This window comes from Fringilla coelebs, assembly GCF_963513975.1.
Source record: "Fringilla coelebs genome assembly, chromosome: 9".
Lineage (NCBI taxonomy): Eukaryota > Metazoa > Chordata > Aves > Passeriformes > Fringillidae > Fringilla > Fringilla coelebs.
The window spans coordinates 26,238,200-26,252,265 of record NC_140067.1 but is presented as its reverse complement, the minus strand read 5'-3'; the positions used below and the strand labels follow the sequence as shown (position 1 = coordinate 26,252,265).

The 14,066-nt window shown below is 39.7% G+C and overlaps 1 protein-coding gene across 2 annotated transcripts in view; it reads left to right on the top strand.

The window, feature by feature from the left end:
- Positions 1-14,066, top strand: part of LOC311157050 (BMP/retinoic acid-inducible neural-specific protein 3) — a gene marked incomplete at both ends in the record, with an annotated part of 176,623 nt that overhangs the window by 74,109 nt on the left and 88,448 nt on the right. Inside the window, one exon of one of the 2 annotated variants that reach the window (XM_084211425.1) lies at positions 13,083-13,273. The exons of the other annotated variant lie outside the window; for it this stretch is intronic. Coding sequence (XP_084067551.1) covers positions 13,083-13,273 — 191 coding nt within the window. The remainder of the gene's footprint in view (positions 1-13,082; positions 13,274-14,066) is intronic. 2 annotated transcript variants of the gene reach the window in all.

Below are 14,066 nucleotides of genomic sequence, written 5' to 3'. Positions count from 1 at the left end.
TTTGGCAGCGAATTTCGTGTGCTTATTTAAGTTAAAGAGGTGAAGAAAGCGTTTGTTCTTATCTGTGCAGCTGTTGCTGGGTCAAGCTTTCCCTTGAAAAGGGTGCAGGGATTCGTGGCTGTGTCAGAATTGTTGGGTCCAAGATCACTTCCTAATTCTTCATATCAAGGGCATTTTTGGTGTTAGCTTGATGCAGAGCAGAATATCCCTGTATTTTCTTTGTGCTTTAATTTCCTTGGGAAAAAAATTCAAAAATTATAAAAGAAAAAACAAGGCTCAGGATTGTTCCCAGAGAGGTGACAGTATATTGTTTTTTATATATATATATTTATGTATAAATATATATATATAAAATAGGGCTCTATGTAACACACTTCCAAGAGCAGATCAGATGAAGCCAAATTCTCTTGTAGGAGTTATTAATTTCTTCTGGAAACCTGCTTTTCTACTTTTTCTGCTGTGGTTTCAGCAGGGTGAGACCACTATTGCTGCAGACCACCCCTGGGCATGGATGGGCCTTGTGAGAGAGGAAGAATTATACAATTATCACCACTCTGAGGTTGATGCCTAAAGAGGCTGACCTGGAACAGAGGCTGGACAGAGTTAAGGAATAAAATAGGGGTTTATTAAAAGGAATTCAAAGGATACACCTTGGGTAGTACAAGAGCCTGGCCGTGGCTGCACTCAAGATGGATGACTGGTCACAAGTTTTTAAGTTTATTTATTTATTTATTTTTTAATAAGATTTTTAAATTTTATGAGTTTATATTTTTTTAAACTCTAAGTTTTGGTCCATTTCCATATTGGGGTTAATTGTTCAATTACAGCTCCAGGTTTTGCAGTCCCACCCTCCCAGACTGCTCTTCTCAATTCCCTGTTTGCACTTTTTGGGGCTGAAGCTGCAGTGGTGTCCTTGGTTTTGGGGCTGGGAAAGGATTGTTTAGTGTGAAAAACGCCAATCACTTGTTTGTAAATTTTAAAGGTTTAATAGTAATAAAATCATTATAAAAATAGTAATACAATCAGAGTAATAAAAATTTGGATAATTTGAATTAGGACAACATGAGACAATAAAAACAAAGACTTGAGGACAGTCCAGGTACCTCTTTCTGGGCAAAATAAGCCCAAAAAAGGACCCACGTTAACAGAGGATTAACCCTTAAAAGCAACAGCCTGTTGCATATTCATACAGCTCATCCATGATGCATAAATTCCATTCACACACAGGATTCTGTCTGGGCAGTGTCAGCTTCTTCCTCTGAATCCTAACAGCACCTTCGAGGTGGGAAGAAGTTTCTCTCTTCTGATAAGAGAGCAATAAATTCTCTTTCTCTGAAAGATTCAGGTGTCCTGTGGCTGCTAGCTTGCTGCAAGTCCTTACTTTAAAAAAGTATCTCACATAGCATAGTTTCTATTTAAACATTTTTTAGTAACCTAAAACTATATTTAACACACTACCTAAGAGAATTAGTACAGCATCACTTTCTAACACAACACATATCATATTCATTTGAATATTTGTGAAAAGCCAATCATAAAATACTCATTTTTCACATTTTGTCAAACTAAACTGTGAGGAGAACTGGCTCACACTTCACATGAAGTTCAGAGTTATGTATTAATGCAGTACAGAAGCTGGAAAATATGAAAGCTAAACTTAAGGCATCAAGGTGACCCTGTGGCAAGGGGAGTCCAACCTCAACCACACACAAGTCTCAGGTTCAGGATGAGCAGAAAGCAGAGTAAGGACAAGGGTATTTCCATTCTGTGTGTCTGAGCAGCTGTTTCAAGCTTCTGACAAAGTGTTTGAGCTCCTGCCAGAAAATAAAAAAGAGAGACGTTCCTCAAATTTGAGATATTTGAGATATCAAAATATACCTCAAACCATAGGAATATTTACCTCTGAAGGAGACAGAGGAGTCCTTTTTGGCTTTATTGGAATAAAGGGAGAGGCCATGGGGCATTCCCCTGGGATCTCTCAAATTTTTGGAGGATGCAGCCTCCTTTTTATCCCAATTTCCTGGCCCTATTTCCCTTCTGTCTTTCCCCACTGGCTGAGGTACTTGAGAGGTACAGACTGCCTGCAATGCCTGATACCAAGGATTCCCCTCTAATGTACAACCCTCCCTTTTCATTTTGAATTCTTATGCAATTTAGGGGTTTTGCTTCTCTATGGTTTCTTTCATCTTTCAATGTCTAATTCAATTTTTCAGCAAACCTAAAGTTCATTAGTAAAAGCAAAAATCTTTTTCCATTCATCAATCAGTGGAATCCTTCCCATCGGTTCTTTTAACTCCCAGTGCTGGTTTTATGTCCCAGCAGACCCACAGCTTGTTTGTAAAGACAAATCCACTATTCCTCTCATACAGGACAACTCAAGGCACCAGCAGCACAAAGTGAGCATTTATCTCTGTAAAAGGAAATTTCCAACCATCCTGTCTCTTTTTCCCACTGCTTGAGACAGAAAGAGCAGACCCTGGTGTGATGCAGTTTCTGCCTTGTTTTCAGTGACACTGTTTATGAATATGCTGATTAGCTTGCTCCTGCAATATCTTGATATATTTTCCCCAGAAAGGCAAGTTGGGGGTCCCTTCACGCTGGTCACTGCCAAATATCAGATGGCAAAAATGCCTGTTTTGTTGCACCTTGAACTGTGTTCAAGCTGGCAGTTCAAAGGGCAAGATTTCATCACTGCTCACAGGACCCTATGTCAGCAGATTTGTCTTGTGCACTGCCATTGCCCATGAGTGTGATATAAATGGCCTCATTTATTCTCACACCTTTCATTTAATGGAACATATTCCTATTACCCATAAAATGCTGGACTGTATTTAACACTTAATCTCCATTCAGGGAAAGCAAGACACACTGCAGAGGTTCACTGGTGTTTTTTCCTGGCAGCATTGCAGAGCTGGTGAGTGCTACAACCAAACAAAAATCATCTTGGCCAAGACATTGAGAGCAAATGTAAATTTATTCTGGCTAAAACTGAATCCTGGGTAATGGCTCAGCATTGTTCCTTACCCCAAAAAATTGGAGAATAAACACCTCCATGTCTGTTGGGCATATGGATTGGGAAGTCAGGTAATCTTGGGTTTGTTTCTAGATCTGTGGAGCCATGTTTCATTCTGTTTTTTCCTAAGCAAGCTTCCTAGGAAAAACCTGCAGTGTTCATGTAGACCTTCCTAATCCTGAGGCAGAACAGCTGCCAGGACAATGTGGTCCAAAGCACACTTGCTACACCGTGACAAATAATCTGAAATTATTGGCTAATCAACCTCAAACTGAAAAGTACCTGGAAGATAAGCAATAATCTTTATGCTAATTTTAGTTCAATTATTAAGCCTCTTAATTTCAACTGGCCTGCAAATCTTGTACTGCTCCCAAATATGTTAACACCCATGTTCCATTAAAAAAAAAAAATGAAGAGAAAGGCAGAGTAACCCTGCCCATGACTAAATGTTTGGGAGGATATGTCATGTACTGCTCCTCTTGGCTGGAAAAGATGTCCTTGGTGCCCAAAGTCTCAGTCCCTCCCACTCTGTGTCAGGACTTGTGGTTTTATCACTAAAATCTGCAGTGTAAATGATAATTACATGGCATTATTAATACTATTTTATCTCCCTCTGGTGTTTATATCCCATTCGAAATTTTCCAAAATCGCCTTCATTTTTCTCTCTAAGACCTCTTCTACAAAGGTGCTGGGAGTGATAATGAAATGAATTCAGAGGCACAGAAATTTTATAGCAATGCATTTTCAATACATATATTTTACAATAGTAAATATGTAGAGCTTCATTCTATTTATAGCTTCTTTAAAAAGCTCATATTTCGACTCTGTAGAGGGGTTAAGTAATTTTCTCAGAATTTTTAATGTAGGTTGAGTTTCAGAACAGGTCTAGATTCTGGAATTCTATAAAGTAAGACAAATAGAGGCTTTATTCTTTCACAGAACACATTTGACACTTCACTGTTTCTGTTGCAGAAATTAATAACTGAACTCCCACCCAATGCTTTGATTCAGTTAAGAGCAGTAGGAAGCTCTGTGTTTATAATCTGGAATTATATTGACCATTTTCTTGCCCTGTTTCTCTGTTTAGCTCACCAGTGCAATTTCACTGCTTCTTTACAGATAGCTGCAATTCAGTCCACTGGACAAAAAAACCCCACCAGGACCATTTTTAATAAAGTAACATTCCAAATTTAGTTTGGAATTAATACAATTAATTTTTTTCCAAAAGAGAAGCATCCTTTGCTGTGGCAGAAACATTTTCATACGCTGAATAAGAATTCTTGACTTATTTTTTTTGTGTGTGCATGTAGAGTTCTGAGCATTTCCTGCTACCAGAGAAACAACACTTGCACAGGAGGAGAACATTTAGATGCAAAGAAGATCATCTGCACACTCCCCCAAGAGCTAAGCCAAAACAAACAAATAAAACACCAAAGCATTTTCAGGAAATATTTGGGTTTACCTCCTACTCCTTTCAACCATTTGAATTCCTACAGACAGCAGTAGTGCAGATGTTATATTTCACAATATCAAGGCAGCATTTATGCATGTGTTTGTGAGATTTACACTTGTGTGAAGCCAGACTCATCCCAGAGGGTTGGTGGGAACAACTGCCTTTATAAATTCAAGTGCAGGTTAAGTAACTGTCATCCATCAGTGCTGTAAATAGCACTGCTGGCATCAAACTGGAGACAAAAAGCCTCTGCTTTGGAAGGATAAACTTATAAATTGAATAGAAAATGAGCCAAATAATGCAGGCTGCAGAAGGTTAAGTTTATACAACATTCCTCCTGGAAAAGGAACAATTATGGATTTTATATACAGCTTCATAAATAAGGCTTTGGATCAGTATTTCTTGGAGAAAATATTTAGGACTATATATTTTTGTTTGAAGCCAACGATTTAGGCACCTTTTCCCTCTTGCAGGCAGTCAGGAGTAACACCAGCTTTTGTTTTGGATGGAAGGCAATTTTCTCTCTGTGCCACCAGGCACAAGCCAGTCCTGAGCACCAGTAACACCCCAGAAACAAGCAAGCAAACACCTTCCAAAGGCTTTAAGGACTCCTATTCCCTGCCACACTATCCATAAAAGTTTTTCTGTTTGGCTCTGGGTACAGGGTAGAAGGAGGTCATGGCTGCTCACAGCACTGCCAGAATCCTCAGCCTGGCTGTGCCTCGTTTTTCAAATGAGAGCTGAGGTGAGCAGGAGCACTCCCTTGAAAATTTAAATCATTTATCACGCTGTGGGTTTGTCTGTAGGCCTCTCCATTGCCCAGCACTGCAGATCAATTTGTAGTTCTGAAACAGGAGTTGTAAAAATGGTAATAAAAGGCATTTCAAAGACTTTGAGACTATGAGTTGTATCACATAATGATGAAGAATTTTAGCAGTTTGTGTTTCCCCTGTGATTCATCTGTGAGTATCCATCAACACTGAATCTATGAATCCTCTGCTCTGTTTTATTTTCTCCAACAGATCTTTATGCTGATTCATTCTTCACAAACTGTATTTTCATGTGTTGATTTATGCACTAAAACACTTCCACAGATTCAAATTTCTTCCTTATCTCTACAAGAAACATGGTTCAATTCTTTTTGTTTCCAGTCAGGACAAAAAGAGACCGAAGAAGAACATGATTTTCATGCTGATTTTGAAGCAGTATAAGGTGTAGCCAAATCCCTGAAGTCCAGCCCCAATGAGAATTCCAGAGACTTTTGACTTTCATTTTCTTAGGATCCATAATTATTTTTTTCTCCTGTATAATTAACTACAGGGACAGGACCATAATATCAATTGGCTCTTAAGGTTAGGCAAAAAGACTGAAACAACATTTTACCCATTTACAAAGTGTAAATCCATGTCTTTTCCTCACATTGAATTTCAGGCAATATTGGCTTTCATAACAGTCACAAATAAAATGAAAAAATAAAAAAGAGCAAGAATCTTCCAGTCAGAGGAATTTTTTGGATTTCATTTGTCTTCTGCCAGTCTAAACAAATGCACCATTTTATCAAATCTGTTACCTGTTTAGATAATAAATGATTCCTATGAGCAGATGTGAGCTGGGAAAGAAGGATGCTTTGAGCCTGGAGGAAACACCTCCCAAGCATCCCAGTCATTTTCCATTTCGGATGTAGCAGAGACAAGGGTGGGTTTTACTGGGAATTCTCCCTTTCCCCTCTGCTCCCTGACATGCAGAGCTCATGAATCATCTGCTTGGAATTTAACCCTTATCTTACAAGCCTGTGCAAACTGGTGAGATCTTACAGGATAATTCAGCAGTTCCTCACTCTTAGATGATTCACATTTCAGTTCTGAAGTGTTTTCACTCCTCCTGTACTTGCTGTTCATCCCCTGTGTTATTTGCAACGTGCTCCTGGCAAGTGCATTTCTGCTTTATTCTGTGCTGCTTGGTGATTGAGCTGCTGCTGAGGCAGGAGGTAAATTAGATTTAGTCATTAGGAGCTACAAAATACCTTTGTATGAATATAGGTCCAGCTAAATATGTGGATGGTGGGTTCCTGAATGTGTGTTCACAAAGGGGTTGGGAAATTAATCACAAACTCTGGGTAAAAGGCAAACTACACCACAGGACAAGATACAGGAATAATTCCCCCTTGGATTTCATCAGAGGGGGAAATTTTTCAGTACAGATGTTATAGAGGCTAAATATCAATCAGACAAAGGGAAAGCCACCTCCCTCCCTCTTGTGTCCCTTTTGATGTTCATGACAGGTGAGAAGTTTGAAATCATTGATGTCCCACTAGCTGACTCAGTAATCTGACTATCAGGAGTCATAAAAAAGAAATATATCTGAGTACATTCTAGGTATAATGTATGTACTTTTTATTAAAATTCATTAATACATTTGCATGTATTTCATATGCATAATGCAAGAAGATAGTGAAGCTGATACTGATGAATTCTAGTTCTGGAAGTAGAATTTCAAATGTTAGGAAGCTGATAAGGCAAAAAAGGCACAGAAAGGAAAAAAAAATTACTAGGATAAAAAGATATTAGGATAAAAAGAAATCCTCCTGATAGGGCTCATTCTCTGCAAGGTAAAAGCAATAATATAAAAAAAAATGCATATGTTCAGTAAACCTTTCTGTTTTGACCTTGGCAAAATGTCAGACAATTACAAGCATAAAGTTGATGAAGAAATACTTTCCATTTCATAGAAGGCAAAAACGTTTAAGAGCTTATTATTTCTTGAATGGTTTTTCTTCTGATCACCACGTGTAGATAATTGAAAATGGTAAGGGACACAGATGAGATGTGTTCTGTGCTATCTGCTTCTTTTCCTCCAGGGAGGTTGCTCTGTTTACTTTGCTCATATTGCAATGTTTTTCTCTATTGTCATGTCTCTACACAAAGGAAGAGATTTTCAGGAGGCTGCTCAGCCACAATGTAACTAACTCCCTTCTTTTTCACCTTGGATAGAAAAATCAACCATAACAAGCATTTAGTAAAGATTTTGGCAGATTGTCCATTATTTAGCTGATTGTAATAAACACTGAAAGTTCTATGACCTGTGCTGGTAAGGAGAATCTTTTTTCACTTGCCAATCTGTGAATAACACAATCTTGGATATTCCCTGATTTTAGATCTGGGTGAATCCTCTCTTTAAAGGCTAATTGGTTTTTTTTTCATAGCAAATATTTTATCTACTTCCTGTTTTGGAACTGCTAGCAGGTAGAAGCTTCATATAAAATAAAACTGTCTTCATCTCATCATAAAATGTATTGAAATGAATACAGTGATAGAAGCAAGTGTATAATTAATGTACACAATTGGGGAAAAAAGCTGTGGCCTGAAACTCAAAAGAGACATTGTCAGCCCCAAGATTCCATTCAGGTCCACTTGCAATTTAAACTTCTTTGAAGAGAAAAACTTGTCCAAAACTGGTATGATGCTTTACTAACAGGTCTTTCCTGTCAGGACACTAATGGTTTCCTGAGATTAAACGCCTCTCTCAATGTCATTAATAAAAGAAATAGTGTTGAAATGACAACTGCATTTTAGAGTGTGCTTCTTCTCATCCCACATTAACTCCCTGGCTGGTCATTCTTCATGGGAGCTCCAGGGCTCCCATGGCCAAGCAGCCAGGGATCAGATTTGGGACTCTGATATCTGGGAAGATGGAGAGAATGCTGCCCACGGCCTGGGGCACTACTTATGATAATAACATGATTCCATTATAGGCTCCATCCTAGCAGCCAGACTGACTGATTCCCTCTCTCTTGTGCAAGCCTGGGAACTCTGAGCCACCATCCTTCTCCACAACAGGCTTTGCCTGGAGCACTGGAGAGCTCCATGCAGTGAATCACCCTGGAAAGAGATGGGCAGCACACCCACCTGCCATTCTCTCCTTGAGAACACCGTGGAAGCTGCTGGGCTGGGCTCTTGCAGAGCAGAGGAAGAGGAAGAGTAGGAAAGGACAAGCTCCTCATAGCCCCAGTGTTTGGTCTCAGTGGAAAATCAGTTTTCTTGAGCAGCAGCCAGCATTGTTGCCGCGCTGTTCCGTGGGAGGTGTTCTGATGGATGGAACTCGGTGGCCCTGGAGAGCAGCATTTTCTCTGCTCACAGTGAGATTATTAGCTCTGAAATCCTCAGGCTTTCAAAGAAGGCAGGAGGAGGAAAACACCATCTATTCCCTCAATGAGCTGTTCTGCCAGCAGCAGAACTTGCAGCTGCATGGGAAAACGTTGGATTCAGGCTGCCACTGTCATTCCAGCCCCTTCAAAGCAGTCATGTTCTCCCCATCCAAGAGTGAAGGTGCCCTGCTATTCCATGGGAGGTGTTCTCCTGATGGATGGAACTCAGTGGCTCTGGGAAGCAGCATTTTCCCTGCTCAGAGTGAGATGATGAACTCCATCAGACCTGCTGGTCTGCCTTTGGCAATGGGCAGGAGCTTGCTTCCCAAAAGGGAAATGCACACTGGGCACCAAACAAAATGTTTGGGGTTGGAGAGTTTGTGTTAGAGAGACTGCAAGGCAAACAGGTAAAGAAAGGGGTGACAACTGAGGGTTGCAAAGTGAAATTAAGATTAAAACCAGGAATTATATATGGACAGTTATATAGATAGAAATATTTATGTGTCATATAAAAAGGAAGATAAGGATGTGATTTTACCTAGAGTGACATTGCTAAAAAGGGAAATCAGATCTAATTTTAGGAGCTACTAGTGACCCAGAAAGCATTTGTGAAAACCTCCTCACTCAAGGTGCTAGAAATAATGCACCATAACCCCTCACCCTGAACTTCATCCCAGATTTTACCCTGCTCCTTCACTTTGCTCTCATAAACCCAGCTCCTTCTGAAGTCTGAAATATTTCCTCAGCTCTGGATGCTGCTCATCACTTCTCTCTTGTCCAAATCCAGGCATCCCTGCTCCTGCAGACAGGCAGACACTTTTAGTGCCCTGCATCCCTATTTTATCTTCAGAGATGAACCACCTTCTTCTCTCTCCCAGAGAGTTCAGGTCTTCATCTCTCCATATTCCAAAATACTTCATTTAAGAAAGACCTCAGCAAAATAGAAAAGCTGTTTTCTAAAATCTCTAAAAGTTTCAGTTCTGTCTGGGGTGCAATTATAAAAGTGTCATCTTTTTAAAAAGGTTCCATCTTCCATATTCTACTCCCCCAGACTCCTCAGCAGTGAATTGCAAAGGATGATTACTTGCTGCACTAATAAATGTTCCCATTGATATGTTCTGAACCAAAAAAAAAAAAAAGACAGAACTTTTACAAAAGCATTTGCCTACTTCCTCTCTCAACCTACAGCAGAAATAAAAAAATCCTTCTGTAGCAAAAAACTGTGGAAGGAACTCAGATTTTTTTAAGCCAAGCAAGTTTCTCTCAGTGCCAGAATAACCCAGTCCCTGGATTCAGTAAATAAATGAATTTGTAGTAGGTCAGGGCAACCTCAACTCAGAAATTCTTCCGAATTTGTGAATTTGTCATGGATGTGGTCACTGTTTCCACTTTAACTCTTCCAAGAAAGGATTTGCTGCTTGTGGAGAAGGGCTGTGAGACATAATTTCTGAGCCCAGTGTTGACAGAGAGACACCAAGGATGGCAATGGGCTCAGCCCAAGGTTAAGAGGGGGTTCAGACAAGAGCTGTAATGGCTTGCACAGAATGTATCCAATATTTAGAAAATTTTTCAGTTGCCCAGCATGCATTAAGAGCTCTAAAAACTGGAAACTGGCATTGGCAATGCTCAAAGTGAAAATAGAATGCACCCTCTGCAGTTAAATGCCACAGCAGATTGCAGAGGATTTCTGAGGAATCCTCAGAATTCAAGTCAGGATGAGATGTTTTTCTGGGGGACAGTTTCTTCCCAGTCCCAAAGGTGTGACAGCAAGAGGCATTTGGTGGGGTTCACTAAAAAGGGGGCAGGTTGAGGGGATTGGGGTGGTCTTCTCTGTCCTTAAATACTCACAATGAAAATCAGATCAAGGGTGGCAGCAAACTGTCTTTTATAAGAATTGTATCTTTTCTGTTAATATTGTGTTTGAACCTCAGCTCATATAGAGAGCTTAGAACAAAACGTTTCCTCAAGGCATAAAATAAATATTTTACAACATAAAACTTGGGATATTTTCTTGGTGTCAAAGCAAGTTTGTCTTGCTGGTCTGTTAAGGAACTAGAGTTAACCAATATTTTCTGACATATTCAAATGAAAAATATGACCAGAGAGCAGAGAATTTAAACAACAAAAAAAAAAAGGAAGATTTTTTTTTGTAATTGATTAATTTTTTTGGTGGTTTGGTTTGTTTTTCACTTGAAAATTACATTTACAGTGCAGGGTAATTCACTGTTTTTAATGTCTGCATGAATGTGACCAATATACACAATGAGGATTTTTTCACTTTACAGGCAAAAAATATTTGTGTGTAATTTTTTTCATTTCTCTCTACTCATATACAGTAGCTCCATAAAAGCTGCAAATAGAAATTACAGGTTTTCTAGTTTCCCAACAGGAAAGTTGTGAGAGAAAACTTCAAAACCTGACAGCTAAGATGTAAAATCCCCAATCAGAAAGCAATTCCCAAATAGCAATTTAGCACACTGGTGATGTGTAGAGTCTTTAAGAACTATGGGGTCTCGTTTAACCTCATGCCCTTGACTGGTAAATCACATTAAATTTCAGTTATATTACAGAAACCTCTCCCTACCATCATTCTTCACGTTTGTTTTTGATTAAAAAATGGCATCTGCCAGAATGTGTCTGAGAGGAAAGGCAGTCTGGATCCAGGAGAGAAAGAGGAGGATGCTGGAAAGCAGAAGGGCTGCACAAAAATGTATTTATTTATCTGGGTTCTGCTGCTTACTGTGGACTTAAAAGTATTTAAAAATCCCAGTGTTTAGTATGTGTTACACAGCCCTGGTCATCCAGCTGCTGCATGGTGTCTGGCATCCCTCAAATATTCTTTTTTTTTTTTGTGATGCATCTTTGATTCCTGCTTCTGTGTTAATTTTGTACCTGAGCCTTTGCCCTTAATTCCCAGAGTCTGGCACCAAAACTGCTATTCCTGTATCTGGGAGAAGCCAAGTTACTGCCAAGGCTGCCTGTCCTGTCTAGATTTGAGGACAATGAGTCCTTCTCACTAATAGCTCTATCTGGTATCTTAATTGGCAAGTAAATTAATAAAAGATGTGTTTATTGCTGTGCAATGAGCTTGTTTGTTTTCCCTGCTGTCATTGATTTACTTCAGAGAAGGGAAGGAGTCTTTGAGTTCACTTGTATCCCTCTTACAATTGAAACATCATCACTTTTCAGGAATCAGTCTTTCTGTCTTTGTATTTTCTCAAAATGGAGGCCAGAAGTATAGAAAACTGGAATTATCACAGTAAGGTCAAATGTGGTGGGACAGTGTTAAGGTTATCCAATTTATCTAGTTCTGTACCTAAGTGACTTAACATCAAAAGGACATGGACTCTTTCTTGTTACTATTTTAAAATTTACCTTGTTCTAACAAAAATACCTGTTGCATCTGGTCCACATTTGGGTAAATCATTTATTTAATTTCAGTTTCTACCAAATTGGGTTGTTTTAGAGCTACATTCACATCAGAGGCCGCACAAAACCAACAGGAGCAGCAGCAACATAAATGGCTTAATTTTTATTTATTTGGCTTAAATATTATTTATTTGATCTACCAAATTGGGTTGTTTTAGAGCTACATTGGCATCAGAGGCCACACAAAACCAACAGGAGCAGCAGCAACATAAGTGGCTTAGTTTTTATTTATTTATTTATTTCTTATTACGATTTTAAAATTTACCTTGTTCTCACAAAAAATACCTGTTGCTTCTGGTCCACATTGGGGTGAATCATTTATTTAATTTCAGTTTTTTAAAAATTTGGTTGTTTTAGAGCTACATTCATATCAGAGGCTGCACAAAACCAACGGGAGCATCAGCAACCTAAGCGGCTTCGTTCTTATTTGTTTCTTTCTTGTTACAATTTTAAAATTTACCTTGTTCTCACCAAAAATACCTGCTTCATCTGGTCCACATTTGGGTAAATCATGCTTTAATTTCAGTTTCTACCAAATTGGGTTGTTTTAGAGCTACATTCACATCAGAGGCCGCACAAAACCAACGGGAGCCGCAGCAACCTAAGCGGCTTCGTTCTTATTTGTTTCTTTCTTGTTACAATTTTAAAATTTACCTTGTTCTCACCAAAAATACCTGTTGCTTCTGGTCCACATTGGGGTCAATCATTTATTTAATTTCAGTTTCTACCAAATTGGGTTGTTTTAGAGATACATTCACATCAGAGCCCGCACAAAACCAACGGGAGCCGCAGCAACCTAAGTGGCTTAGTTTTTATTTATTTCTTCCCCAACAATTATTTTATCATGGAGTACTTTCCCCACTTCTAATAAATAACCCTCGTTGCTTGTCCTGTCTATAACACATGACAGAGTGTCACTGTCAAGGCCCCTTGTAATTCCCAGCCAGTCGCCCCCAGCTACCCAGCAGAGCAGAGTCGTTTGCAAATGAAGGACATTTGTCTGAATGACACATTTCTGAACGAGAACTGCTTTGTTTTCCCAGAGAGTTTGGCCGCTGGAAAGTAAACAATCTTGCTGTGGAAAGAAGAAATTTCCTTGGCTCCCCGCTGCCGCTGGCCCCCGAGTTCTTCCGCAACATACGGCTGCTGGGACGGCGCCCGACCCTCCAGCAGATCACAGAGAACCTGATCAAGAAATATGGGACACATTTCCTGCTCTCAGCTACCCTGGGAGGTAGGGTGAATTCTTGGGGATGTTGGGGGTCAGCTTGGTGGGGGTAGGCTGAGAGTGCTGGTCGCATCTGTTCCTCCTCCAAGCCACCAGGATGGGCAGTGCCCGCTGTGGAAGCAGATTTTGCCCACTCTTGGGACTCCTTCTCTCTATTGGTATAGAATTTTGTGCAGAAAAAGAGAAGAAATCCAGTTGCTAAGATGGAGGTGCTTTACTTGAGCTCCTGCTGTGCTGCCCCATGTCTTTTGGGGGTCTTTCTCTGCTCTGAGGTCATGAAGGAGAGTGACTTTTTTTTCTGTAAGTGGTCCTTGTAACAATTAACAATTAACATAATAACACCTTACAGAAATATCTGGGCCCGTTGCAGTCCTGCAGAAATGGAGCCAGAAAACCAGTAGCAAGTATTTCCAACCAATCTTTTAATTTATGAGACTTTTAAACTGCTTTGTCCGTTGGAAAATCCCTATATTGTCACGCTGCCCTTTTTGGAATTAGTCTTCACTTAACCAGTGGGACTGCATTTTCAAAATGGGATGATGGGGCTTTGCCATGTCATTCCCATTAACTTAATGGAACCTGCACCTTTCAGTCCCCCCAGACTAATCTGGAAAGGGTAGCCCCATGGATAATTGGGATCCAGTCACCAGATGGATTGAAGAAATCCAGTGAAGAGGCCTAATGTTCAAAGGAGAGCATAAATTGTTCCGAATGAAAGATAATTAGTACCTGTGATTACCCATCCAGGCATTACACAATGAACTGACATTTTAGAAATGCAGCTCTATCCCACCGTGGG